General features: G+C 28.1%; 1 protein-coding gene across 3 annotated transcripts in view; it reads right to left on the bottom strand.

The window, feature by feature from the left end:
* Mp (Multiplexin) overlaps nt 1-26976 on the bottom strand; it is a 169777-nt gene extending 142801 nt beyond the window's left edge. For all 3 annotated transcript variants that reach the window (XM_067280310.1, XM_067280247.1, XM_067280176.1), the window contains exons 1-2: nt 26831-26976; nt 24302-24417 (exon numbers count right to left, since the gene is read on the bottom strand). In XM_067280310.1, coding sequence (XP_067136411.1) covers nt 24302-24417; nt 26831-26853 — 139 coding nt within the window. In that variant the 5' untranslated portion in view covers nt 26854-26976. The remainder of the gene's footprint in view (nt 1-24301; nt 24418-26830) is intronic.
* Between the last annotated feature and the right edge of the window lie 307 nt (nt 26977-27283).

The following is a 27283-nucleotide window of genomic DNA, read 5'->3' on the forward strand; positions in this document are numbered from 1 at the left end:
TTTAGCGCCTTTATTGTAACAAATCATCATTTTTCTTCCAAACTGATTTCGGTTTAATATCTGTACCATCTTAAAGAAACTGTTAATTAATACAATCTTTGAACTATTCACTGCCTTATATATGAAGCAATAGTCCTATAAAATTAGTATGCAGCTCTTTCTTAAACATTAAATAGTGTTATTTCAAAAAGAAATTTCTCTCGTTGATACACATTTCTTTCATTTTTTTCTAATAATGAATCCCTCGAGTCGTCATCTTCCGAAACATGCATTTAATTTTATTTTCGTACAATTTTTACATGACAATATAGAACAAAAGATAATTAGAATTTCGTCCCTGACAAGCGCAGCGATGGCTTGCGCTTTTAGCCCCTAATGATCTAACGTTAGATAATTAAGGAGGCTAAATTAAAGTGACTCGTCACTCTGCATAAGCAGTGAAATCTTACCTTTGCTTGTTTGTTTAAGTTTCTACAATACAAAATTTTCCCATTGACTTAACATGGGATGGCTTTCGACTCCCGATATCTCTCGTTAGAAGTCGAATTTTAAAATTCCGCTTCCGTCACGATACCCCATTTTATTACTTCTATTAACATGCAAAATTTCGTTCGAAACGGTCGAGTCATTACTTCGCAAGAAGTGTTTCTGCGATTTAATTTGATTTGATTAATTTGTGTCGCTGCCAAGGAAGCTTGCTCGCTTCAACTATTTGGAATATTGAAAAATATAACGAACTGTTTTGAAAGCATATTATTTTTTATAGGTATAAATAAATAAACATAAACTACAATAATAATACTAAAAGAAAGAAAAATGAAGAGAAAATTAACATCAGAAACATTCAATAATACAGCCAGAGGTATTCTTGAAAATTACATAATACAACAGTACTTACTTTCTATTATATTGATAATTCTTCAATATATTTCCATATTAAAATTTAATAAATTCATAAATGTGAGGGAATAAATAAGACCAGTTTATTGAAAACAAACAAAAAAAAAAATAATCCAGCAACAAGTTTCTTAACTTTCCCGGAAATATTTAAAACTTCTTGTGGCGCCATCTATTATGATATTTTATTTAAAAACTTTTTATATTTTTAATTATTATAAAATGGCAATAATCTTAATTTTAAGGGTGGGGATAGATTTTATAAAACATTGTAAATGCTAATAACGAGTAAAATCGTCATTAAGTCCTACTCTACTCGAGATATGATACACGACTTCCTTTATCTCCCCATCCCTCTATCTTTAATCACCAAAATTTAATAGTATCAATTCCTTAATAAACAAACCTCCCTGTAAAATTTCAGAAATTTTCGACGAAATCGTGCCTCCCCACACATTAAAATCCATACACATAGAAAAATCCCCGAATATTTTCGCATTTCTCGACGCTTCAAAGTCCGAGTCCAAAAATGTAAAAATTTTAGAGGCGGGGATCATTTTTTGTCCGCTCGTCATACTCTTATAACGGAATCGAAAAAGTAATATAATCTGACCTAATTCAACAATCAGAAAAATAGAAACATGTTATTTCACTACGAAACATTATGAACATGGAATTAATACTAATCTTAATGGATTTGAATTTTATTGAAACATTTTTAATACAATTCAATTATGTAATAATTTGTTAAAACGGAATAATATGGAGCTGGAATACAATTTTCAGTGTAATATGCAATATGTCTTTCCTCAGTTTTTACCTGTTACTAGACAGATCTAAATGACAATGATATTGAATCATATATGAAAGTTCCTGCCTCAAACTATAAAAAATCGTGCAAACTTGGATCTTTCATGACAGTAGAATCTCTTATTTTCTCTCCGGCTAAGGTAAATGACTTTCATTCTATTTTTAAGGATAATTAAGTAACTTTACATTTAAATTAACTATATTGAAATTAAGGTACAAATTATATTTTCATTTAAATAATATTGAAGTAGTATTCAACAAATTAAGTTTATATTATATCATTTTCCGTCACTTTATAAATAAAAGTATAAATCTAATCTAAATACTCGATTGAATTTTGCCTTCTAAAATTTCGAATTTGACATTTACGTGATACAGGATTACAGTATTTTAAAACTGAATTATATGAGAAGTTTTGCATTAAGATGTTACACTACACTTTGTTACACTAAGAAATGCTATGAATAATATATGATATATGAATGGAAACGCATATTTTTGCTAAAATACATTTAATAACGTTTGACTGTTGTAATAATTGAAAATGATAACCATTCAACGTTAAAATATTTTCCAATAAGTTTTTATATTCATCAAAAAATAATTGCAATTCCTATTATTTACAGCTTACTTAAAGTAGAATAAATTCGACGTTCTTTCATTTGAACAATAAAAATTCCCCGTAAAAAGCCGCATCGTGGACAACAGAAATAATATATAATTAAAAGAAAATTATATAAAGTTTTCAAAAGATACTATACTTTTCCACGATAATTATTTAATTGTGTTCGTGATTCATCCATATTTTTAAACTGTCTATTCTGTTTATTGTTGTATGTTATGCAGTTGTCTTGCTCATAACAGTCTGTATGGCTCTGAATTTTCTTCAACACGAATAAGATAAATGAGATTTGGCAAAAAGCCGTAATCAATAAAGAGCATTAACTACAAAAGATCCTAATATAATTGTTAATGGAATAATGTTTTTGAAATATGTACACAGGTCATACTGATGAATAAATTTATCCGAAAAAATTCTTCAAAGTATAAGAAGTCCAGATATTTATCGAGTTCTGATAAGATTTCAAATACATCAAAATTACTTTCGTGTTAACAACAGAAACTGTGAAATAAAAATGGTCAATAATATTGCAGCTAATCAAGTACCGAATGTATAAAATTTTTGCTACTATTTACTGCTTATTTGTAATTAAACGCTACAAATGAAACAATATATTGTAAAATCACAATAATATATAATTAACTATTTTAAAATTAAATAATGATATAACAACAATATACGAGATTAAAGATGCCTTTTAACTTAAGAAAGTTGGAAAGACATCTTTAATTCTCAGATTTAAAGCCATCCATAGGTTTAAGTATTGGAAACGCCAGAATTAATCCTTATTACAAAGTTTGGCACTTTAGAATAAAAAAATAATAATGTTTACTTACTGTTCAACGTAATCTCCTCGAGAAACAACCCATTTGTGTTCTCTCGAGAATGTTAGTAAAACTTTTTAAATTCATTTAAATCTATTGTCGCCGATTCCTTTTTCACATTATACTTCATGTCTGTACATTCTCTCTCTTTTTTTTTTTTTTTTTTTTTTTTTTTAGCGTCGATTTGACTTTGAGAAAAATAAATAGCTAAAGTACAGAGTACAGACACATCAAGAATATAAGAGGATATTTTAGTTCTTCAATTCCTGCTTTACTGAAAACTTCTACAAATTGTACCGTCACTTCCGCATAGCGGGTGGATTGGATTGATGAGATACGGTAACGCAACACTCGGGCGATCTGCCAAGGAGATACGGTACCTCCAGAGAGAACTTTCTATGAGAAACAGGCCCCCCATGTAGGTGTCACGTGAATAAAACTTTGTAAACTCCACATATCCAGCCCGCCAGTAAGGCGCAAACCCAAACGCGACCAATCTGTTTCAGGGTTCAGTGCCCTAAAAGTGCCATCAGTGTACGAGTGGCTTTATACATTCGTCCACTGATGCTCTTTCAATACAATAAGATTTGGCAACATTTGTCAAACGTTTCATACCTATTAGTAATTAGAGCTTCATAAATCGTCATAGAGATGAAGAACCATTGACTGAAAGTCTTCATTTAAATAGTGAAGAAGCAATTAGGCTGTTTAAATAATATATTCCCGAGTTTATCAACTATTAGACAAATTTATATATAAAGAATAATTTTGAAATATTTGTTTAATTGAATCTTGGAATATAGAATTCGCATAATGCTGGAAAAATTAAACCGTCTTTGTTTTTAAAATAGATAAATAATCAAGGAATATGAATGACAATGTTTAAAATACTCGATTCATTTAAATGTAATATCAATTATCTTTATAAGAAGAAATTCGAATTAAATCTAAATGATTTTAGATCTTAAATATTTTTATTTTATTTTCGTTACAATCAAATTTGTTCTGCTAATATGATCCTTTATACATATACAAAAAAGACTCAGAAAAAATATTAAAAAAACTAATAAAAGCTAAAATAACTAAACTATTGAAAATTATTCTGCTTATTTATAATTTCTTTACTTCTCCAATTGAATTATTTCAGTAAATTCAAAATAAATAACGGAATATGCTTATAAGAAAATCATTGTAATCAACTTTCTCCAATTAATAAATTATGGCTTTTAATCCTAACAAATGATTAATAAATGAAAGAATATTTATAATGTACAGGGTGAGTCAGAAGTAATAGGACAATGAATCGCTGTGATATTAAAAAGTTCAGTTTTATTACAAAAACAAGATTTTGTTAGAAGACCGACTATTTAATTGATAGTCAGCCTTTGAATAATTTTTCATCTTGTGATTAATCTGTGCATTACTAATGTTGATGCATGCTCTAAGCTATGTTGGATGCACTTTACAGCACTTGAAACATTGCTCAAGAATCTACAGTGCTTTATACATTGCCCTACTACACTGTCGTATGCAATAATCCTCTCGACGAATTCATTTACATGCGGAAAAATAATATAATTCTAGTTTCGTACCCAACTAAAATATAAACAGGAACCGATGCAGTGAGAAGCATTTTTATTTTTAATAAAAATCACATATCTATAAGCGTAATATCAGCAAAAATATTGAAATACTGTATAATGCAGCTAAAATAGAAAGTTATGCAGTAAGCGTTTAAAAATCTTTTAGGGTTGTTCTATGATCAATTTATTATATAATATAGGATACAAAGCAAATAATACTATAGGGTAAACACTATATCAATTTACTATATATATGATAATTCGCGTTATTTATAAATTATTTTACTTTGTCAGAATATTTTATATTGAATATAGAATTATTTCGTCTTTGTTGCAAGATATAGAAGTTTTTTTCCTTAAACTGTAATTTCGTTCTTCAATTACAATAATGTACTGTACAGTACTTTGTATTTATTTTCCGACTAAAGTTTATGTATACCTGTTTATATGCAAATTTTCGTCTATATCAATTCAATAACGAAAAAAAAAAAACATTCTTTTACCATCGTAAAGGATACCAGACCGAATCGATTTACTTTATCCCGTTATTTTTATATAAACAATACTTCATTTTACACTTTTATCTATGATTGTTGATCTCGTAGCAAATCAAATTTGTTTGTACAGTATTAGGCAAAGTTAAACTCGGAAATATAACCTAATATATGTAGAAAGCCTCGCGGAAAATCCGATTCCGTCAATAAAATTTAATTTTACAAAGTAATGTGAGTGAAATTATGAAATACATTATGAAAAATACAGTACCAGTAGAAAAGTTAGAGTAAAATTAAAAGAATAAAATGTATTCAATATAGAGTATACATTAGGCCTAAATATTTCTTATATGTGTGAGAACTGAAAAAAAAAAATTAAAATCTGTTGTACTTAATGTATATTTATGGAAAATAAATTGTTTTTAAAGAGAAATCGATACAAAAATTTCCATTAAAACGTACGTTTTTAATTTCTTGAATACGATTTAATTATTATAGTTTATGCCGTTTTTTTATTTTCTTGCGTATATGATTACTTTAATGTGCCAACTTAAAAAACTAATAATCTTTGATTGCAAAAATCGTTATAAAATAATTTTTCTTGTATAAAAGCTTTTGCTTTTACAATGACATCTATTGATTTTCATATTGAACGAACTCAACACTGAAAAGTTTTTACACAGTTCTTTTTCATTTTCAAAAGCATTATATCCATATTTATGATGAATTGCAAATATTTATGGCCGGATACATTGTATCATGAAGAGAATTATTTATTGGTCAAACCAAATGTTTCTTTCTACCCTTACATTTTTCTGCTATATATCTATTGCTATTACTTCTATAATAATTGCAATTTGCTATACTACTATTAAGAACTGCTAATATACATTTTCATGTATATCAATTAATATTGTTCGTGTTAGTGACTGAAAATTTTGCATTTTAACGAAGCGATATGAATATGATACTGAAGCTAGAAAAAATACGAAGAAATTTACAAGAATAATTCTTCTAATTTTGTCGTCAATATGAAATACAATGAATTTAAAGAGAATTTTTATTTTCTCCATTATATTTCTAACACCAAAAACAATCTAAGCAATATATTATATAGAACAATAATGTAATTTTAAACATGAATTTTCGAAAATATGGATTATATACATCAATTTATTTACAAAAATATATAAGAACGCAAGAATAAAATTTATGATACGAATATAACAAGTCCTAATAGCAGATCGAGATGTCCTTGCCAGACACAGAAGTGAAAATCTAACTTGCTTATAGAATTGCTTGGAATGGTTCCAATTTTACCAAAAACAGATCTTTTATCCATCTATAAAGATGGATAAAATTCTGAAGGATAAAACGAAAAGTGATGACAAGGAAATAAAAAATGATGGTATACATTTATTGATGCTAATTTGTGAATATATATCCATATATACATATATTTATCGATATTAAATTGACGTTATTTTAAAATCTAGTAAATTTGTTGGAAGAATCAAAATAGTATCAGTAATATGCGATTCAAATTGCACAATATATAAACAAGCTAATAAATTTAATTATTAAAATATCTTCAAAAGTATTTGTTGTACTACTGTAAGGCTATAAGATGTTCATGGATTTTAAGTGTATTGTGCACTTTAAGTGTATCATATTGTTGTCCTACAAATAACTTTATATAATAATAAAAATAAGACAAAATGTAAAATATATAGAATAATTTTTTAATTTTTAATTTTAGAAACAGCATAATGTAGATAAATTGGTTGGTTGGATGGTTGGTTAGTTGATGGAATGAGGCAGCATATAGGCAATCTGCCAAGGGGTGCATCCTAGGAGGTATTTCTATTGGAAACTGGTCCCTATACACATGAAGGAAGCCAGAAAAACTTTTACATGGCTAACCCTATAGATAGAATTCCAGCAGCGGAAACTGTACACTGCTTTGGATTCTAATTCAAAATAAATACATTTAAACTTTCAGGAATTAATTTAAACGAATGTGTAAAGAAATAAAAACATACAATATTACGAAAATGTTAAAAGAACAGGAAATAAAATCTTCATAAAACTCCAGTAATTTACAATACTTTTTGATTGAAACTTACATGGCATTAACTACAATACATTAATTTACATTATGAAAAGAACACCTACTCGTTTCTAAAACTAGAATGAATAACAATAATCGTGTAAAATAACTTCCAGAAATATTTTTTTCGGAACTAAAAATAAATGTAACTTTTTGCAAAATCTCTATAAAAATTTAATGGTTATTTAGGTTATTTGAAAATTTTTTAATTATGTATATTAATTTTAATGCTGATTTTACTGCCATTGAATACAATAAAGGGTTAATGTTACCTTAGGTTCCGAGATGGGGACATAGGGATTTTTTCCCTACGTCGGCGACCGCGCCGGGGAAAAATTTTTTCCCTGCGATTCAAGATGGCCACGCGACCGGCCGCCATCTTGAAATGTTATGCAGAATCCGCGGATTTTAACCGAAATGAAAAAAAATTAAAAAAAAGGGAAAAAGTAATTTTTTACTCACTTTTCGATGGAGTTCGACTACTTCTTCCTTTGTTTCTTTCCTTTTCGATCCAATTTTTTGCCGGTTTCGCTAAACTCCGGATTTTCGTTCGGTGAAGTTCTTTTATTCGCTGTTGTTTTCGCTTCGGCCGCCCTTTTATTGGTCGGTTGGCGTTTCCTTCTTTTGAATTAGTATTACTATGCTGCTTTTTGGTATCTTTCCCTTCTTCTTGTTTCTTGTTAGCTTTCTTTTTCGTAATCGTCGCAGGCGCTGCGGGAACGGTTTCGGGCTGGAGCCAAATCGGCACTTTTCCCTGCCCGGACAAGTGTTGCTTAAGTGTTGGGCAAAAGTTGGAAATCTCTCGCCTGGTTTTCTGGAGGGCCAGGAATCACAATCAATGCAAACGGACTCAGTCGGCTGTATGCCTAATTTCACAGCAAATTTAAATGCGCTATCGACAAAGGGAGGTACACCTAACTCCAAACGGTCGTCTTCCATCGACTTGTAAAAATCACGGGAAGTGCATTTCGACCGAAATTCGTCGTTGCAAATCAAATCGACCGAACCGCTCATTTCCACACAATCGGTAATAACTAAACGAGGGGAGGTTGGAATGGTGGGAAAAAAAACACAGCCTATCCTTAATTTCTAGTTACAGGTTCGTCTAACGTTTAGCTAAAAATTGTAAAAATAAAAAAAAAAAAAATACTTACTAATGCAAGAAGAAATATTAACCACAATTATTATCCGATAAGAGTTAATTTGAAAACGAAAAATCGTCACGAAAAAAAACACGAGTCATAATCCAAATCGCAAAACACGGCAGCACACGTTTCCAACTGGTAGTCAATTTGCATAAAATTGCATTGAAACGAACAGAAATCACGTCACAGATCGAGCATTTGCATATTCGCGCGTAACACCACTATGAATTTCCCGCCGATATTACTCTCGCACGACGTCACGAAAAGGCTCCCTCTACCGTCGCAAATTTACACACACCGTCGCCGTTTCGAGGTTACAGGATACTCGGCAACATGGAAGTCGGGGTCGAAACCGACCGGGGAAAAAAATTCTCGAGGGCGTCGACGTCACGAGTCTAGGGAAAAAATTTTTCCCCGTCGCGGACGCCGACGTAGGGAAAAAATCCCACCACCGCAATCTCGGAACCTAAGGTAACATTAACCCAATAAAGTACAGATATTTCAAATCAAATGAAATATCTAATTTTCTTTTAATTATTAACTGTTTTTATTTAATCTACGTTTTTCTAGAATTTAATGATTTATTTTCTTTTTAATGTAACAATAAATTTATTCTGAAATGTAGTTGTTGAAGTCAATTTAATTTGAAATGAAGACTTTTGAGCTAACTTTTAAACTCGTATAATAGCATAAAATTCTCATTATGTGGATAGTTTATCAGATTTTATTTTATTTATTATAAAATTATTAATTTTTTTACAATATAATAAAATTTATTTTTCCGGTACAGTTTTTATTCAAAATAAATCTAAAAGTTTTGAATGATTTGGTCTGTTAGATCTTATACATTCAATGCCATAATATTTCATATAAAAAGATAATTTACTAAAATATTTTTCTATAAATTTGAATCTATTTGAAAAAAATTTACTCAATATTTATGAGTTATATTTCTTTTTATAACAACAAAAAAGATAAATTTGATGCTCTTTACAATCCAGTTGATCGAATGTGCTGGAAATGAAACAAGAAGCCACATAGAAATTAGAATAAAGCAATAAATGATACATAAATTGCAATTCGTTAATTAATATACATGCATTTTTTATAAGTAATTAGTAATTACCTGAATTGAAAGATTATATCGACCTGCCTTTCAGAACTAATTATCGTATTTCTTAGAAGAGAAAGTGTGCAAAGTACAGAAATAGGCTATCTCGAAATGTTTTCACTAGCTGATTTGTTCAGTAGTAATTTCACATCTGCATTTGATAATATTAATCAGGAAATGTGATGGTGTTAAATCTGTATAAGACCGATATCAAAATGATCAATACTACTGATAAGGAGGTATTCAACAAATGGATAATATAAGAATTAAACAGCATCATTGTAATGATTGTTTCCTTTTTTTGGAACTGCGCTAATGACAAAAAAATTGATTAGATTTTTTGACTTGAGAAAGCTGTTCTCTACTGACTGATCTTTATTTAGTTCGTTATAATGAATCCTAACTCGCATCAGATCATCAAGCACAGTTGAAGAGTGAAGACGAAGACTTGACTTTGGATTTCGTGAGAATCCACATTAGATTTGAATGAGAATCACTCACGATGATGATGATAGAAAAATCTTTAATCATATGACCATTACGAATAAGTTATTCTTCTTAAAAATATTCTAGTTAATAATCCAAGAAATAAATAACACAAAGATTATTTTTAGAATCATACCGAATTAGCCATGAAGAGAATATTAATTATTTAATAAAAAAAATATTTCACCGCAATTTTCAACTTATACATTATCATGAATGAAAAACGATAATCTATCTTAAGTAATTATTATAAATTGTTTAAAAGTACTACACATATTTTTACTTTTTTAGTTATTAAAAATATTTTTACAAAAAAGAAAACAAGTGTATGCTAGATATATCTAATTTTAAGGATGAGAAATTCAGAGAAAAGCAATAGATTGTAGATTATATAAGGGAAAGTCACCCAGCACTGAGATCTGAAAGACCTATTATGCTGGGTCGATCCGGAAGTTGAGGGGTGGAGACCGATCTATCCAATATCCCGCCTACTTGAAGATCCAAGGGGGAACCGCAACTTTTTCAACAGGGTTCAGCAGCTGCTACACATTACACAGAAAAATAAAAACAATTTAATTTAATTTATCATTAAGTGAAAGATTTCTTTTGATATTGAATTTGTTCTTTCATAGCTTAAAAATGGTTCAATGTATTAAAGTTTTGATTATTTATAATAAATACACAAGACTCACACATATTGTAATCAAAGATATTGTCTACAGTCGTTTAATATTATCAAAATTAGCAGATGCCAAAACATACAAATTATGAGTAAAATACACTTTAAAAACTTTTCTTATTGTGATCAGAGTTTCGGTTATTAACGTTATTCGTTATTTGCTCACAATTTAGTAGTTTTAATAGCAAGAATTTCTTCTTCAATTACAGCTAACTATCGTCATTGCTGATACTTCGAAAAATTGCATACAAACAATACTAGATAATTAATTAATAGTAATTTAGGCCTAATAATAATAATTATTATAATTATAGTTAATAAATATTCAAACTATAAATTTTTAAGGAATTTTTTTTTAAGGAATCGATACAAACCAGAATTTTCATTAATTTTCCTGGTAAATGTTAGCGATCGATTATCTGTATAATAGACGTTATTACAACCCCCAACATATTTTCTACTATATTATTACTTACTCAAATCTTTGAAATTCAGTCGATTATAATTATTTTTTAAAAATAATTTCATTTACAATTCTCGATATTATTTGAACGCTTTTACAGTTTAAAAATCAGCAATTAATCATTATTTGTCAATACAAAATGGGATAATTTTCTTTTAATAAAAATAATTTTCCAAAATTAATTTTTCATTCCATTACTGAAATCAATTTTATAAATAATTTTAATAATAATAATAATACACTTATAAAATAATGTACGAATTAAATTAATATACTGTACTGTACCTGTACATCAATTCGTAAATAATTGAATTTTTTACACAACAGTAAAAATTACAAAAATTCGTTACATTTTAATTATAAAAAATTTCAAGAAACAATGAAATATGTTCACAGTGACGAAGATTTTTTTGTCATTGCGAACATTGTTTCATTGTTTCTTAAAATTTTTTATAATTTAACATTTGCAGTGAAAATATTCTATCATCATTATGATAATTTACATTTGCAAATTTATAAAATCTGATTATGAAATCTATTTTGAATATTGTAAAGTAGAAGTAGAAGACGGAGAAGGAAAAGCTCGTAAAGATTGCGGAAACACGAGTTTACTATATATAAAGTAAAACCTGTCCTAAACGGAACCTGAATAAAACGAAAACCTGCCTAAACGGGGAAAAATTTTTTAAAATAAAACAATTTTCTCTCTTTCTCTCTCTCTCTCTCTCTCTCTTTTTTTTTTTTTTTTTTTTTTTTTTTTTTTTTTTTTTTTTAAAAGCTATTCAAAATGGAAACCTGACAAACCGGAAAAAGATTCGGTACCGTGCGATTCCGGTTTATACAGGTTTTACTGTATCTGGTATTTTAAAATTAAGCTCTAATTATTTTTTAAATAATAGATTTATCAGCCCGTTTCGTAAGAATATTATAATATGAAAAATATTTCATTTTACAAGTGGAATTGGTAATAACTAAACACTCAATTAGAATATTTCTTTATTCAATTTCTAAAATAATAATGAAATAATGGCAATAAATGTTGCACTATATGTCGTATAAATTTTTGGCAAGTAACTCTACGGAATATCCGATGGGAATATCAAGAGGAGGACTTTCCCCTAACCTTTCTGCTATTAATCAATCAACAAGCTACCTGTCTACTGAGATACTGTCACTCCTATAGAAAATACATTATCTTCTGATATAAAACAGTATTTTTATTTATCTTTAAATAGTGCTTTTAATTATTTTTTTTATTAAAAATTAATATTTTCAAACGTAATATATTAATATTTTGAAATATATATCAACTTTACATATATATATATTTAATATAAAATCAAGAACAGCGTGATTGTGATTTATATGAAAGTTGTGATTTTTACGTCTATTCAAAATTCTGCGTGAAGTATGAAAATACCACTGTAAAAAGCAAATGGGCAAACATGTTATATAGAGAAACTCCGGTTATTGTGTTTAATTTTGCCAGGAAAAACACTGCAATAATCGAAACCGCGATAATCGAGTAATATACGAGAAATAGGAGATTGTTGCCAGGAATTTTTCAAAATTATACTTAAAATTTTAAATGTTAAATATTATGCTAGATATTTATTTATGTATTGTACTGTACGTACTTTAAAGGAAGTAAGTAATAAATTAAAATCTTTTAGTTTTGAAACTTTATTACTCAGCAAAAAACATATGAGTTATTTTTCGGAAAAATGACAGCAGACTTTTTCTATTTCTTCTCACGCAACATGATTCGATAACAGCGAACTGCGTTTTCTATTTCTTGGCAACATTCAATTATTTTTTCCCCTAAGATATTCACGAACATGAAACACGTCATCAAGTTCTTTTAATGTAAATTCTTTCGTTGCTGTCTTAATTTCATCATCTCCAATGCTATCAGCCAGTTTTATACGCTCGTTCTATATCCAGCAGTGGCGTAGCGTAGTGGGGGCGGCAGGGGCGGCCCGCCCCGGGCGGCACTTATAGGGGGCGGCAAAATTTCACAATAAATAATAATATCTTGTAAGAATACCTAAATAAGGGGGCGGCTGACACCCACGCTACGCCACTGATATCCAGATTAATAATTTCTCTATCATGGGGCAATTCTTGAATAATTTTCTTATCAGCTTTAGTTAACTCTAAATCCAATATGAATTGAGTAATTTCTTCTTCGGATTTGTTAATTTCAGAGTCGAATCCTTGAAAATCATTTTGCGCATTCGGGAATAACTTTTTGCCGATCAACACTTGTGTTAATTACCACAACTTTTCCACGCTTCAGCGATGTTATCAAGAACCTTTCTTACGCTAAAATTTTTCCAAAAATCCATCTAAGATTCGTCTCCTGTTGTTTTTACGATTGCCTGTCTAAAAGTTACGCGTAGATAATACGCCTTAAATGTTGAAATAACTCTTCTAGTACAAAAGCTGGAGTATTGAAATCGTATTGAACGGTAGAAAAAATCATTAGATTGATTTTGTTCAATAACCAAGAGCATTACCTAAAATTTACAAAATTATAAATTCAAGATTTATTTATCAATATGATTTTTGCTACATAAACCTTGATGCACGCTTCGTGTATCACGCTCCTTTTTTGATCTTGCCAGTTGAAATTTATTAGATCAGAAGGACATTTCGATCTAAGTGATTCAAAACATACTGGGAAAAATGCTCAGTACGTTTTAAAAAGCTGTCGATGAAAAACTGCTACAGGCAGAAATCGTAGTTCTCGTGTACTCGGTAATTCGCGATAAATCTCAACGTATTGCAACGTATTGTCTTCGAATAGTTTTTGTATTCTACATTCGTTAAGTGATAAAAACAAATTGGATTGAATATCCAAGTGTAAAATTTTTTTAAAACATTACCTAATATTTCATAGTTTGAGCTAAAAAAAAAGCTAAACAAAGACATTTATTTGACGCAAAAAAAAACCTCGCAATAACTCGAATTTTTGAAGCAGTAATCGGAATTTTAGTATCAAATCACTAACCGCAATAACTCAATAACTGCATTAATCGAAACCGCAATATTGGGGTTCCCTGTACATAAATGTTTCGGAGTTCGGTGAGTGCAAAATTTATAAACTTCTAAGTCTAGATAACCATTATAAGCTTCTGTGTTCTTTTACTCAGCTGACTGACTATCCAACACTTTTCCAGAGAAATGTTTGCATAAATACATATAATACAAATTAATTTGTCATATGAGTATTAACTGGAATATTTTTGCTGTGTCACGTATGTTGTAATGATCTGTAGAGTTACATTATTTTGACAAAAGATTTAACTTGATAAACTTGAAAAACGAGAGCAAAAGTTATATTTTCGGCACTAAATTTCTTCATATAGAACATTTGTATCTATACGAACTACCTGATACAAACACTACATTGATACTTGCTATGACAAGCAGAGATTTAATAGCTATAACGAACATTGCATTGAGATCTCTTATATTTCCTTTCATTTATCTATAAACAAGAATTGTTTTTCTCATCATAATTCATTTCTCATAATGGAAACAAAAATTCACTTTTGTGAATAGTTTTAATGGAATTGACAACGAAGAAATCAATAATACATAGAATATTTTATATTCTTGAAATTCACTAAAGATTTCTTGTTAATAAGTTTTAAAAAATCTGAAATACAAAATATTTTCTGTATCTTTCTGTAGTTAAAATAATGAGAAAAACAGCTAACAGGAGCCCTATTCGAAGTTCAGTTTCAATGTCTGAAAAATTTATCGGTGACTAGTAGAAATGTCTTCCTTTCTTAGTCAGTCGAATAAATTAGAAATATTCAAAGCATTCCGAAGTATTTATTTCGTGAGAATGTACTTCATTTATATTGTTTTAATCAACAATTTTCTTCGAGGTAATATCGGGAATTCATTAATTGGAAAATCAATTGTTATTTACGCAAGGTAAAGATTCCATTGAAACTTAAGGATTTAATGGTCTTGAGATCAGATCATAAAAGAAATCTGTATTTTTAAGATGATTTTGTCCAGAATTCTATTCTGGAACCAAGTTGAAGACAGCTGATTGATACAATATATCAGGCATGGGCAAATGCGGCTCTTTTTGAGTTACATGCGGCTCTTGCTGAAAGTGCTATATTCCCAGCCTTACCATAACTATCCGCCACGAAAGTACGGAACTGCGGCTCCCATGCATTTTGCAAAACCTACATTTCGGCTCCCACTCAACTCTTGCTTGCCCACCTCTGCAATATATCATGCCAGTTCGAACATTTTCAATGTTTAAAATGAAAAACGACATAATTTTTAATGAAATGATCTATCTATTTTGAATGATCTATTAAATGATCTAATTAAATGCACTATATCTAATTTTATTCTGGTGTTAAATCATAAAACATCATTTTTTCAAATTTTATCCTCAAAAATCAGTTTATATGTAGGATTTGTTTAGGAAATTATTAACAATCCATTTAGAATTATAATTTGTATCTTACATTATACATATATAAATATGATTTAGTTTAACAAACTTATATGCTTTAAAACTTGGAATATTGACTCTTCTTGGTCCACCATTTTGCAGTTTAACGTCCACAAGAAATCTGATTTTACGCTCAGGTGATATATTTGAGATTTTATCTTAGAGCGATCACTTAAATTCCTTGAAAGTGCCAAGTTTTACAAAAATTTTTTTACCTGACGAAACACTCAAAAAATTATCAGAATATTTATATAAAAATATAGGAAAATACAAAATTTATATGTGAAAGAATTGGATAAGTTAATGGGAGAGATTTCATATCAACTTATGCTGGTATGGTTAGATATGAAATTAATTCTTAGAGCATTCTTGTAACATTTGTAATTAAGCTGAATGAAAATATAACAATGCTAATTATGTATAACCGATCTGTTACTCTGCAATATTTTCTGTAAATATTGATTACAGTTCGTACGTTTAATTTTGTTTAAATCAGTTTAATTATATGCTATTTTCTTCTCGAGTTCCAACATTTAATACAATTTGTTTTCTTTACAAATAACTTCGGCCTCTTGTACGAATTATAATGTACAATCTCTTTTTCTTTATTATAAGTTAACTAATCTAGATCGAACTGATCCGTGTTTTTAATTTCAAACAAAGGATTTTATCGTCTTACGCTATTTATTTTTAATTAAATTTTTTGAATTATTTTATAAATTTATGAAAAAATCTATATCAACAATTAAGTTCTAAATAACAGAAAAAAATCCTTATTTTTTATTGTAAGTTATTGCACAAACATACTACATTTAAATAATTTTCGAGCTATTGTATCCAGATATTTATTAAGTTCATCGATCCTGAAATTCATTAGGCACTTTTTTAAGTCTAAGAATTTGAGAAAAAACTCACACGTTTTTTCAAACATAAAACTACAGCTTATTTTAATATTATCGACAGTAATAAAAAAAATTTTGTTAAATATAATAACTAATAATAAAATATTATTTTTGTACTGTTTCAATTCTATCTATTTATACTTACGAAGACTGGAAATAAATATTTCAAATGCGGCGAATAATGTCATTTTTATATTGATTGTTATACCCACAGAAGTAATCTTTTCAAATTTAGGAATTTCTCGCGTTTCTGCGGGATTTGATATATTATAAAAAAATAAATTATCGCTATTTTTGATGCAAAATTTGTTTAAATATTGTAGCTTAATAGAAAATACATGATAATTTTGCTATTTTTCTCAAGTACCGGAAAAAATTACAAAAATTTAAATATTTTAATCAATAAACAATACTAATAACTACTAGACTTTTAGTATTGACATCTAAAGAAAAATATTCCACATAAAACTAAGCCACAGTTTCACTCTACGATTTCTTCCTGTGAAATTCTCTAAATATGCTTCTCATTTCTGTTCCAATATTAATTTACATTACTTTTATCCATAGCTTCTTACGTAAATATAATCGGTTACATTTTAAAAACATTTTTTAGTATAACAATAAGAATTGATGTATAAAACAATTACAACAATTTCAAATCTACCAAATTTTCTTTTATTAAGTTCGTAAAAGTTATAAACATGTAAATTTATTGTTTAATTTTTTAAAAAAAAGTTGAAGTTGTAATTATACATTAATTTATAGGAAATTAGACTAAAAGACACGCTTTCATCTTAAATCTATTTTGTTATTGAAAGTATAAGACTTTTTCTCATTTTTACAGAACAAAAACAAAGCTATGGCGATTTGAAAGAAAGAATACAATTCGTTTTGCTAACTCAAATTAATAAAGAAAGCTCGCGAGAAGTAATTCCGACTATCATATTTAAATACCAATGTATAGCCTATATGAGAATACGTCTAGTTACGTGAAGAAATACAAAATTTTCATATTTAAATTTGGAATTAACATATAAGATAAGCAAATTACATTGAGTTTTATTATTAATTCTTGAGTTTCAGAATCAATTAAAATTGTAATGATAATGAAATTATTAACAATTTATGAAGATATTTAAAAATTCAATTCTCTAAAGCAAGTTTCTTTTTTTTTGTTTAAAGATGGCAATTAAGAATTCGTATAAAATTGTTATACAGAATAATCTTTCTTTTAAATACACTACAGTTCAAATTATGTTGACCGAAGTATATTTGATGCTTATTCGTGATTCAGTTGTTTTCAATGATGTGAATGAATCAAGAATAATAACATATTGTCCCAAACAGGATCTAAGTACTTTAAAAATAATCTTCAAATATATATCAGTTAACTAACTTTTGGGCCACCCTGTATTTATACTTGGACATTTGAAAAGAATATTTTTATGATGAAAAAACTAACCGAACTAATTGTAGAAACTCAATTTTAAAATAATAATTATGCTCCATTTATATATACAGGCTGGTTATAATTAAAGTTGCCCTACTCAGACCTGTATAGAGCCCGTTCTCTTTGACGTATTTTAATGAAACTTAGTACATACGTTATATGGACCATGGGGAAAAGGAAAATGCAAAAAAATAATTAATGTCTACCATAAGTGAAAAAAATGGCGCATGAAGAACAATAAACAAATGGAAACACGCAAAAGGTTGTTATTCATGACATTTGCTCAATGTGCAATCCATTTGCGTCAATCATATGTTCAAAGCGCCTTACAGCGTGTTCAACAGTAGTCGCATAGATTTCTTGAGAAATTACAGCAATACGGTGTGTTATGCTCTCAATTCAGGCATAATCCGTATGGTTGCGGGGATATCTGAAAGATCGTATCTATAGAGGAAGCATACGAGCTCTGCCTGACTTGAAAGCAAGCATAACATGCCACTTTGCTACAATTTCTCAAGAAACCTATGGAACTACTGTTGAACACCGCTGTAAGGCGCTTTGAACATGTAATTGACATAAATGGTTTGCACATTAAACAAATATCGTGAATAAAAGCCTTTTGCGTGTTTCCATTTTGTGTTTCTTGTTCTTTATGTGCCATTTTTTCACTTATTGGTACAAATTTGAACTAATTATTTTTTCCCCATTTTCCTTTTCCCCATGATCCATATAACGTATATACGAAGTTTCATCAAAATACGTCAAAGAGAACGAGCTCTATAAGGGTCTGAGTAGGGCAACTTTAATTATAACCACCCTGTATATACTATCAAAACAGTTAAGCGTATCTAACAAAATTTTTATAAGTAAATAATTGTACGGTACATATACAGGGTGGGCCAGCGAAAACGAAACGGCAGAGTGTTCGTGTTCGTCTAAGAAATCGCTCGGACAGGTCGATTTTATTCTCGAGAGGACATCTTTTGCAATAAATTTTTCGTATGCCAATCTTCAGGATCGCATATAAATTAAATAATAGAACTTCTGTATTTCTGCTGATCAAAACTTCTGTAATATCTTATATATACTGTACAGTACACGATAACACCAATTTGGAAAAGTTATAAATAACTATACGTAATTCTAATAAACAATTTACAGCTAATTACGAAATATATAAAATGAGTTGAAATTGTGTAAAATATAAAGTGCCTACTGTTAAGTTAAAATAATATTAATTATGTGTAGAAAAGAAGTTTACTTTATTTAGATAATCTTCTTATTAAATTAAGAACTTTAACCTTTTGAGCTATAAAGTAATCATATTTCTTTTATGTTTATTTTTTAAATATAAACATACCGCATTTTATAAATGACGGATAATTAACGAAATATATTAACTCTATAATTCAAAATTAAGTCGACATTTAATTAAACGTATTGCTTTCAAAATCTATTTTGTTCAATTGTAAGCTTTCCTAACATTAGCTTATAAAGATATTGTTGTTATTATGATAAGCCCAACAGATTAAACATTTCTTTATTAGAAATTTAATTAAAATATCTACATTATATCGTAAAATACTAAATTAATTATCGTTGGAATTACCTGATTTAAAGCCCTCAAAATCTCCTTAAAATCAAACTTTATAACAATAATAGATAGTTTCTATATATTTATTTTACTTCATTTTTAATTATCAGTGTATAAGAATTTCGACTTCTTCCCAGTAGAAACAAATTCTCACAAAGAACGAACTAATAATAAATCGATAGTTTAGTTCGATACAATAGCTACTAAACAAAATGAGTTAAAAACTGTCAGTAAATAATAAAATTCCAGATTTTCAATGTTATTATTTTGCTAATGTTAACTAATACTGTTATATACACTAAGCTTAAAATTGTGCATGTGAGTTATACTTTTACAGACTTATACATTATCAATAACGGAGAAAAATATCGAGCAGTCAACGTGACAAGAAAAATCGAACTGTTATTACTATATGTTTTAAGATTGAATAGCATGCTATTTACAACACATGTCGCACTGAGTGTCAGAACGAAAATTTTTTGAAACAACAGTTAAAGATAAGACTTAAAAATTTATAGTTTTTTTTTTTAAGCAGATGTTTTATATCGCAGTTCTAATATTTTGACTGTGATATAATTGTCTCGAGAGACAATTTATAGAATGCATTGTAACGTATCAACGACGAAGAATTAAGAATTTAAAATGTAAAAAATTCGACTAACAATAGAATTTTAATTTAACCGAAATTTATTTCATGTTAGTATTGTGTATATAAACTAATATTAAATATATAAAATAGTAGCGAAAAATGTATTAGAGAAACATAGTAACTTCTCTAGAATAGTCGGGTTAGTCATATATAAAAAAAAAAATTCCAATAAAACTTATCGACATAAATTGTATTAAAAACACATATCGGTTGGTGAGGAAATAAAGAATTGGATTTACTTCAAATTTTTAGAAATATTTTATGCCAAAGAGAGGAGAAAAATCGAAATTCTCCGGTCATTTAGAAATCTCTTTAAAATTTTAAAAGTACTTTTTCTCCCATTCGTCATACTAGTAATTTCAAAACCTAAGTATCCATTAGAAAGCACGTATAATTCTTACTCTGAAACTGAAACTGAAATAAATATTCATCAGCTACACAGGCAAATAGCTGAACTTCAATATATGCACAATTCGAATTGAAGTAAATCGTCAAATAAAATTTCACTATAATTATGAAAAATTTTTACGAAATTATTGAGTACGATTTAATTAATTAAACAAAGTAATTATAAATCGCGTATTTATATAATTTATAATTATTTTTAACTTTTGGTTGGTTGTGACATCGAATCCAACTTTTCAGTAGACAAAAATTTTGATTAAGAAAAACTCTATTGAGATCTCATTCTGCGTGGAGTAATACAGTAATATTAGGCTATGATAATAATAATAAAAATAATAATAATTTATGTTGGAAAATTATCAACTAATGATGTCGATAACATACTTATACATAGGCTAAATATTTAATATAGAACTAGAAAAAAAAAATACGTGCAAATATAATTTTAAGTAGGGTGATTTCAGTTTAAATACGTCTGTACCATAAACTGCAAATAAAATTTTATTATTGTTAGTTTTACTTTTATTTAAACGAATATATATATGTAATACTGGAAAGATAAGTGAAAGTGATTCGACATAGCCAATAATTAATATATCATGTCTGCTAAAACAGTAATTATAATTTAATATCTTCCAGTTTACGAACAGTTACATAAATAAATAAACTTGCTAATTATAGAAGAATATTTATTTTTGCCCATTTAAAAATTTATATTAATCAAGCAATTATTTCAAATTTTTTTTTCTCATTTTACTAATGAATTTTGTACTAATTACTGTTATTAAGATAATTTTTGTGTGAAAAATATATATATATTATATATTAATATATATATATTATTTTTTATTTAAGTTAAATTTTTTTTACTTATTTAATGCTTCTTACATAGCCTAAAGTATTTTAATTGTAATTATTTTCTATCTAAATACAGTATTATAAACTAAGAATTTCTTATAGCTTTTTTATTTAATGAAATGAAAACAGAAGATTGAAGTAATTGTTTCGGTAATTCTGAAAATGTAGATGTTATTTTAATCTGTAATGTATGACTCTCCAAAGAACTATTCATAATCTTTTTTTCCTAAAATGATTTACTTAAATGACATTTAAATCTAATTTATATTTCTCATTTTAATTCTTGATAATGCAACGGGGACAAATAAATAATTGGGAATAATTTTATTAAGCATGCAACTCTTGTACAATAATTCATAAAATATTTTCTTAATAATAATAATAATAAAATGTAAGATACTAGTATTATTATTTTCATTTTAACGATGATTCTATCGAGTTTTATACTTCGTTTTATTTTATTTCTTATTCGTGTACTGTACTTGTTATTGTTACTCTGTATTTTAGTGCAATTTATATTTTAATGGGTTACGTTAATTGTTCGTTGCATGCGGGTGCAGATATTGTCCTCGAGACATTGCCTTATTTTAAAATAAATAAATGTGAACCCAAAACACACACAAACACACAAAACAAAATGAACTGATTCTACAAACCGTTGTAATTGCATGCCTCGTTTTTTATTTTAATTCTGTTTATTTCTGAAATGTAATTATAAATAAATAATTCTTCAAAGTTTTGCAGTAGGATCTTGTAATTGATGATATTTTCGAGGAATGTGTAAATATTATGGAACTGAATATGTTATTATAAACAGTTAAAATCGTTAAAATTTCAACAACTCAATCATTAAATCAAAAGTCTGAGAATCGGGCAATTAAATAAAATTTATAATAAACAATTATAGAAGTCAATACGTTACTGTTAAATGTAGCATTATTATTATTATTAATACATTTACTTAAATTATCTCATGGAATTTTTTTTCCTATCAAAGTTAATTGAATTTCTGCAAATGTTTTGATTATCTAAAAATATCATTCTATTAATAAATTTTACGATAAAACAATTTGAAATGAAGCTGATAACTTTATTAAATATTTAAATTAAGACGTTGTAATTCAAATTTGCTAAGAGATTTAAAATTATTTAAAAATATGAAATCTTTATCTGTTCAAGAAAGATCGAATAAGAATTGGATGATGTCCAGTTCTTGATAGAAATTAATAAAAAAGCAAAACATTTCTGTATAATCCGTTTACAAAAATTTATTCTCTACGATCGTTTCTAATCTTCATTTTTTTTCTTATTTCAATTCGATACTCACGTGAAAGTTTATAAAGAAACAGTTTCCTGAATAAAATATTAATCATACAATTTTTGCTCTTTTTTTATTTTAATTTTAACAGATTTTAAAATTAAACTTTCATTATTCTTTCTTTTTTCAGGAATAAAGAAAGCAGTCTTCAAAACAAACGAGTAATCTCTTTTTTTTTTTTTTTCAAACAAAATATAAATCTCTCGAGACGACTTTTATCTGCATCTAGTCCCCAAACGAGAGAATCCGGACTAAAGAAACGTCACTACTATGATGGATGAAAAGTGTGACAGACACCAAATTACATTTTCGTTTGCAGAAAAGTCAATCAAAAAAGTTTGAATATGATAAAAATCTATTGATCACCGCATAAAAAAGGACGCTTCTAGCGCAAGTTGACAAAGAATATAAGTATATTGTCCCTATTACAGGTTAAATATTAATATTCAATAGACTATTAAAATGTAAAGTCTTCAACTTTTCGTTATGTTTAATAATTTGAATATGTTTAAAATACGACATCATGAATTCTCTTCTTACGAAAATTTAATAACCGAAACCTATGTTAGGCAAGGGAAAAAATAATAATAATAAATTTATAATAAAGTTATGATTAATCGTTTCGTATGTGAAATGATACAGATTGATACGTGCTTCAGTAATTTTTGCTTTATATATAGAAAAATCACGTTCCAATCATCATTAATTCATCATCATCATCATCCTCGACAGAATGTTCTATAATAAAATATCTTCTGAAGGATTCATAAAATATCTTACAATATAACGAAGAAGTTAGATTTAAAGTTGGTGAGACGTGCCTTAAATTTTCCATAAAATTTATTTATAGAATATAATCGGTAATACATGAATGGCAACGATAACTCGATGATTATTCTTATGAAAAGATTTGTGTGAAATATTTATTATTAAAATTTATCTTAAAAAAGAAAACTTTACAGCCAACTTAATAATTATTCAATCATTGCAAATTTTAAATTAATCTCGATTGATAAAGAAGTTACACGAATTCTCATCGTTCTAATTTCAATAATAAATTTATTTACTGAGAAGAATAGCCAAAGTCACGTATAAAAGATATTTGATGTCAATGAATGAATTTCATTAAAGTACGATGACAACTTGTCTCGGATGATGATATGAATTCAATTTATGTCTTTGACATTAATAGTTAACTAAACTGCGAAAATTAAACTGTCAATTTAAATCAGGAATGGCGGTAGAGCAATATCATAACAAATGAAAGTAACGACTTTCGGGAATTCTTACGCTCGAACTTACAGAAAGATTTAACTATTAATTTAACAAGAATTTTGGAAATTTTACAGAGAAAAATATTTTACCTGAGTTTTAATTTTATGAATTCTTTTTACAACGAAAATTTCTCTCACCTACTGGAACATATTTCGACAACTGGGGTTTTGGTGTCCGCTTTCGATTTTTTCCTTCCACCAAATCAGTCTCCAACAAACCAGAATGTAGAAGTAAATAACAGAATATTATCCACCTGGAAAAAAAAAATATATATAAAGCAATTGTCAAAAAGTCAGGATAAGTATAATTATATGATCTTTTTTTTTCTACTTTTAGCAGGGTTTGTGATGTGTTCTTCTGGGAACGTTTCGGGTCAAAGGGCGACTATAAAAATAACCTGTTGATCACGGGAATCTTAATCATCGCAAGGGCGCTGAAACGATGTAGGTGATTTACGTGAACTATCGTAACGAACGACCCTTCACCTTTGAACTGTAATCGTCTAACACGGAACAAAGTCAAATCCACTGTTGACCTTTCTCAACGTAAGCATTGATTTGTATGCGGACCTGTCTTTACGGGGTTGTTTCTCGTTTCTCTCTCTCTTTTTTTTTTTTAATTCGAGAAACGTAACAAGTAAGATATTGATACGTGATTTAATTTTTTTTAAATAAAGCTTATTTATCGGTCAAGACAGTTAAGATGTTCTGATGTAGCGAAGAGAGGGACACTATGGGGACTGAAATCACTGCTTGTAACTTAAGTCGTTGGAATTTACAGACTCTCTTCTAGTATTCACACTAGCGGGGCCCACTTCATAATGACTGTTGTTAACTGATTCACTTTCCTGTTTTTCTCATGTCATCTGGAAATTGTAATTTGTAAAATGTCATATGGGAAATCGTCATACATATAATACGTCAGGGAAGAAGGGAAAAAAGTATTAAGAAATGAAAATTATGTCTACGGAACACCTGTCATTTTTTTTTTAAATGGCGGAATAACTTTAATCATTCTTTTTATACTACTTTCAAAATTTAAATAAATTTTAAAATTTGCATAATTAATTTTTAAATATTATTTATTTAAAAGTGCATCATCGAATTTATATATTAGATTGGTAATTCATATTAAGTTTAAAAAATGTATTTAAAAATAAAAATTCTTCCCGTTAAGACTAGGCAATTAAGTCTATTTGGCAGGACTTTAAATTGCCAAAATTAACATTTGAGAGCCCTGCCCGAAATCGGGACCTCAAACGAAGATACAGAGAAAAACCAGGATTGCCTGTAGCTATTTCTGTAAAAACTTTCATTTTTCAATGGATTATAGTTCTTAAGTATGTTTTACAGTCCTTCGAGCGTTTAATTTCACATTTAACGGTAGCTGTCATGTCTGGACTTTAAAGAAATCGAGACGAATTTATTATTATTTGGAAAAGTTAAGACCAAATTAACTAATTATCGCAATAAAAATTCATTTTTAGAAACTAAAACAAAGCAATAAAAACGTCAATCTTTAAAAATTAAATTGGAATATGCATTATGAATTCGACGGATATGTAAAATTACGATTGATTGACCAGCAAATTTTTCTCGCTGAATTTAATTAAATAATTTCACTTCCCTGCATGTAATTACATTTTCTATATTATGAATGGTTTGCAAAAATATTTCCTCACAAATTTACAGAAAAACTTTTCTATCCGTAAAATAAATTTTGCTAATTTTTAAGAAGAGAAAAGAGAGGGGAAAACGCACTTTGTCTACCATTTTCTTCAGGCGAGATTAAATAATAAATTAATCAATGCGATTGATAATTTATTAAATTTTATTAAAAGAAATTTTTTAAAAAAATGTATCGAAAACTTTACGGGTGCATACGAATTGCAAGGAAAATAATTAAGAAAAAAAACCACAGCCGCACGACACTTATTTTATGCACTTATCAAATATAATGCTCTTTGTTTTTGATAATAAAGTTTGTACGATTGTCTTATCAGTGAATAAGATAATGCCATAATAAAGTTTGCCAGGAAGAAAGCTCTTTACGTATCAATCATTGAAGGGACGGTATCATAAAATTTTTTAATCGCGATATTTCGGCGTAAACATGCGTTTGTTCAATAATCTAGATTTATTTATTTCCTTCATCCAAACCGAACGAACGACAACTTTTGATAAATTTTAGACAATTACAATTGTCTAGAATTAATTTTCAATTTTAGAATATTTTAAGTAATAAATCGCGTGTACTTTTTTTAAAAAAAACCGTAAAAAATATTATTAATTGCTTAAAATTCTAGACAACGCTAATTATCTAGAATTTATCGAAAGTTTTATTTATTACGTAATTGTCGGATAAATTCTAGTAAATCCTAATTGTCTAGAATTTATCCGACAATTATCTAATAAATAATAATTATATCGATTTTTTTTACGATTTAAAAAAATACACGCGATTAATTACTTAAATTGCTCGTAAAATAATTTAAAATTAAAAAAAATAATAATAAAAAATATATTTTTTTAATATTTTAAATTGAAATTTTCTAATCGTGGCAGACGATGTCTATGAGAAGCAGACGATCGTTTGGTCGGTTTCTATAATTGTTTTTTCTAGAAAAGGGAATTTTCTTTGAGTAATTATAGAAGAAGCGGACTAACCTTTGACTCCTTGCGATTTTCATTTTGGGAAACAAAAACTGTTTGCATTGGTTTTAACGAAGTACACTTGTGTTGAGAATTAGAGGAAACTGTCCGTTTTCTGTGTACCGCAGGCGGTAGGCTGACCTGCGCACTAATGCTCCTTTCCAGACTCGACGGCACCTCGAATAAACGGGGCAATCCAATACGCGTGCGCAGACGCTTCCAAACCTGGATAAACTTCTTAAAAGTAGTTTTAAACTCTTTTAAAACGTAATATAATGGAATTTTCGAATGTTTTAATATTATTTTCTTAAATTTAATTTATTATTTTATTATCCGTTTTTAATATTTCTTATAAAAATATAGTAGTATTCGAGTTAGTCGTATGGGCGCGTTTGAACTTACCGCAATATGAGGTATGACGTCATTTTACTCCAATCAGAAGTTTTATTGATGTGACGTTTCGGCGAC

This window comes from Centruroides vittatus, unplaced genomic scaffold (genome assembly GCF_030686945.1).
Source record: "Centruroides vittatus isolate TY-2023 unplaced genomic scaffold, ASM3068694v2 contig_1012, whole genome shotgun sequence".
NCBI lineage: Eukaryota > Metazoa > Arthropoda > Arachnida > Scorpiones > Buthidae > Centruroides > Centruroides vittatus.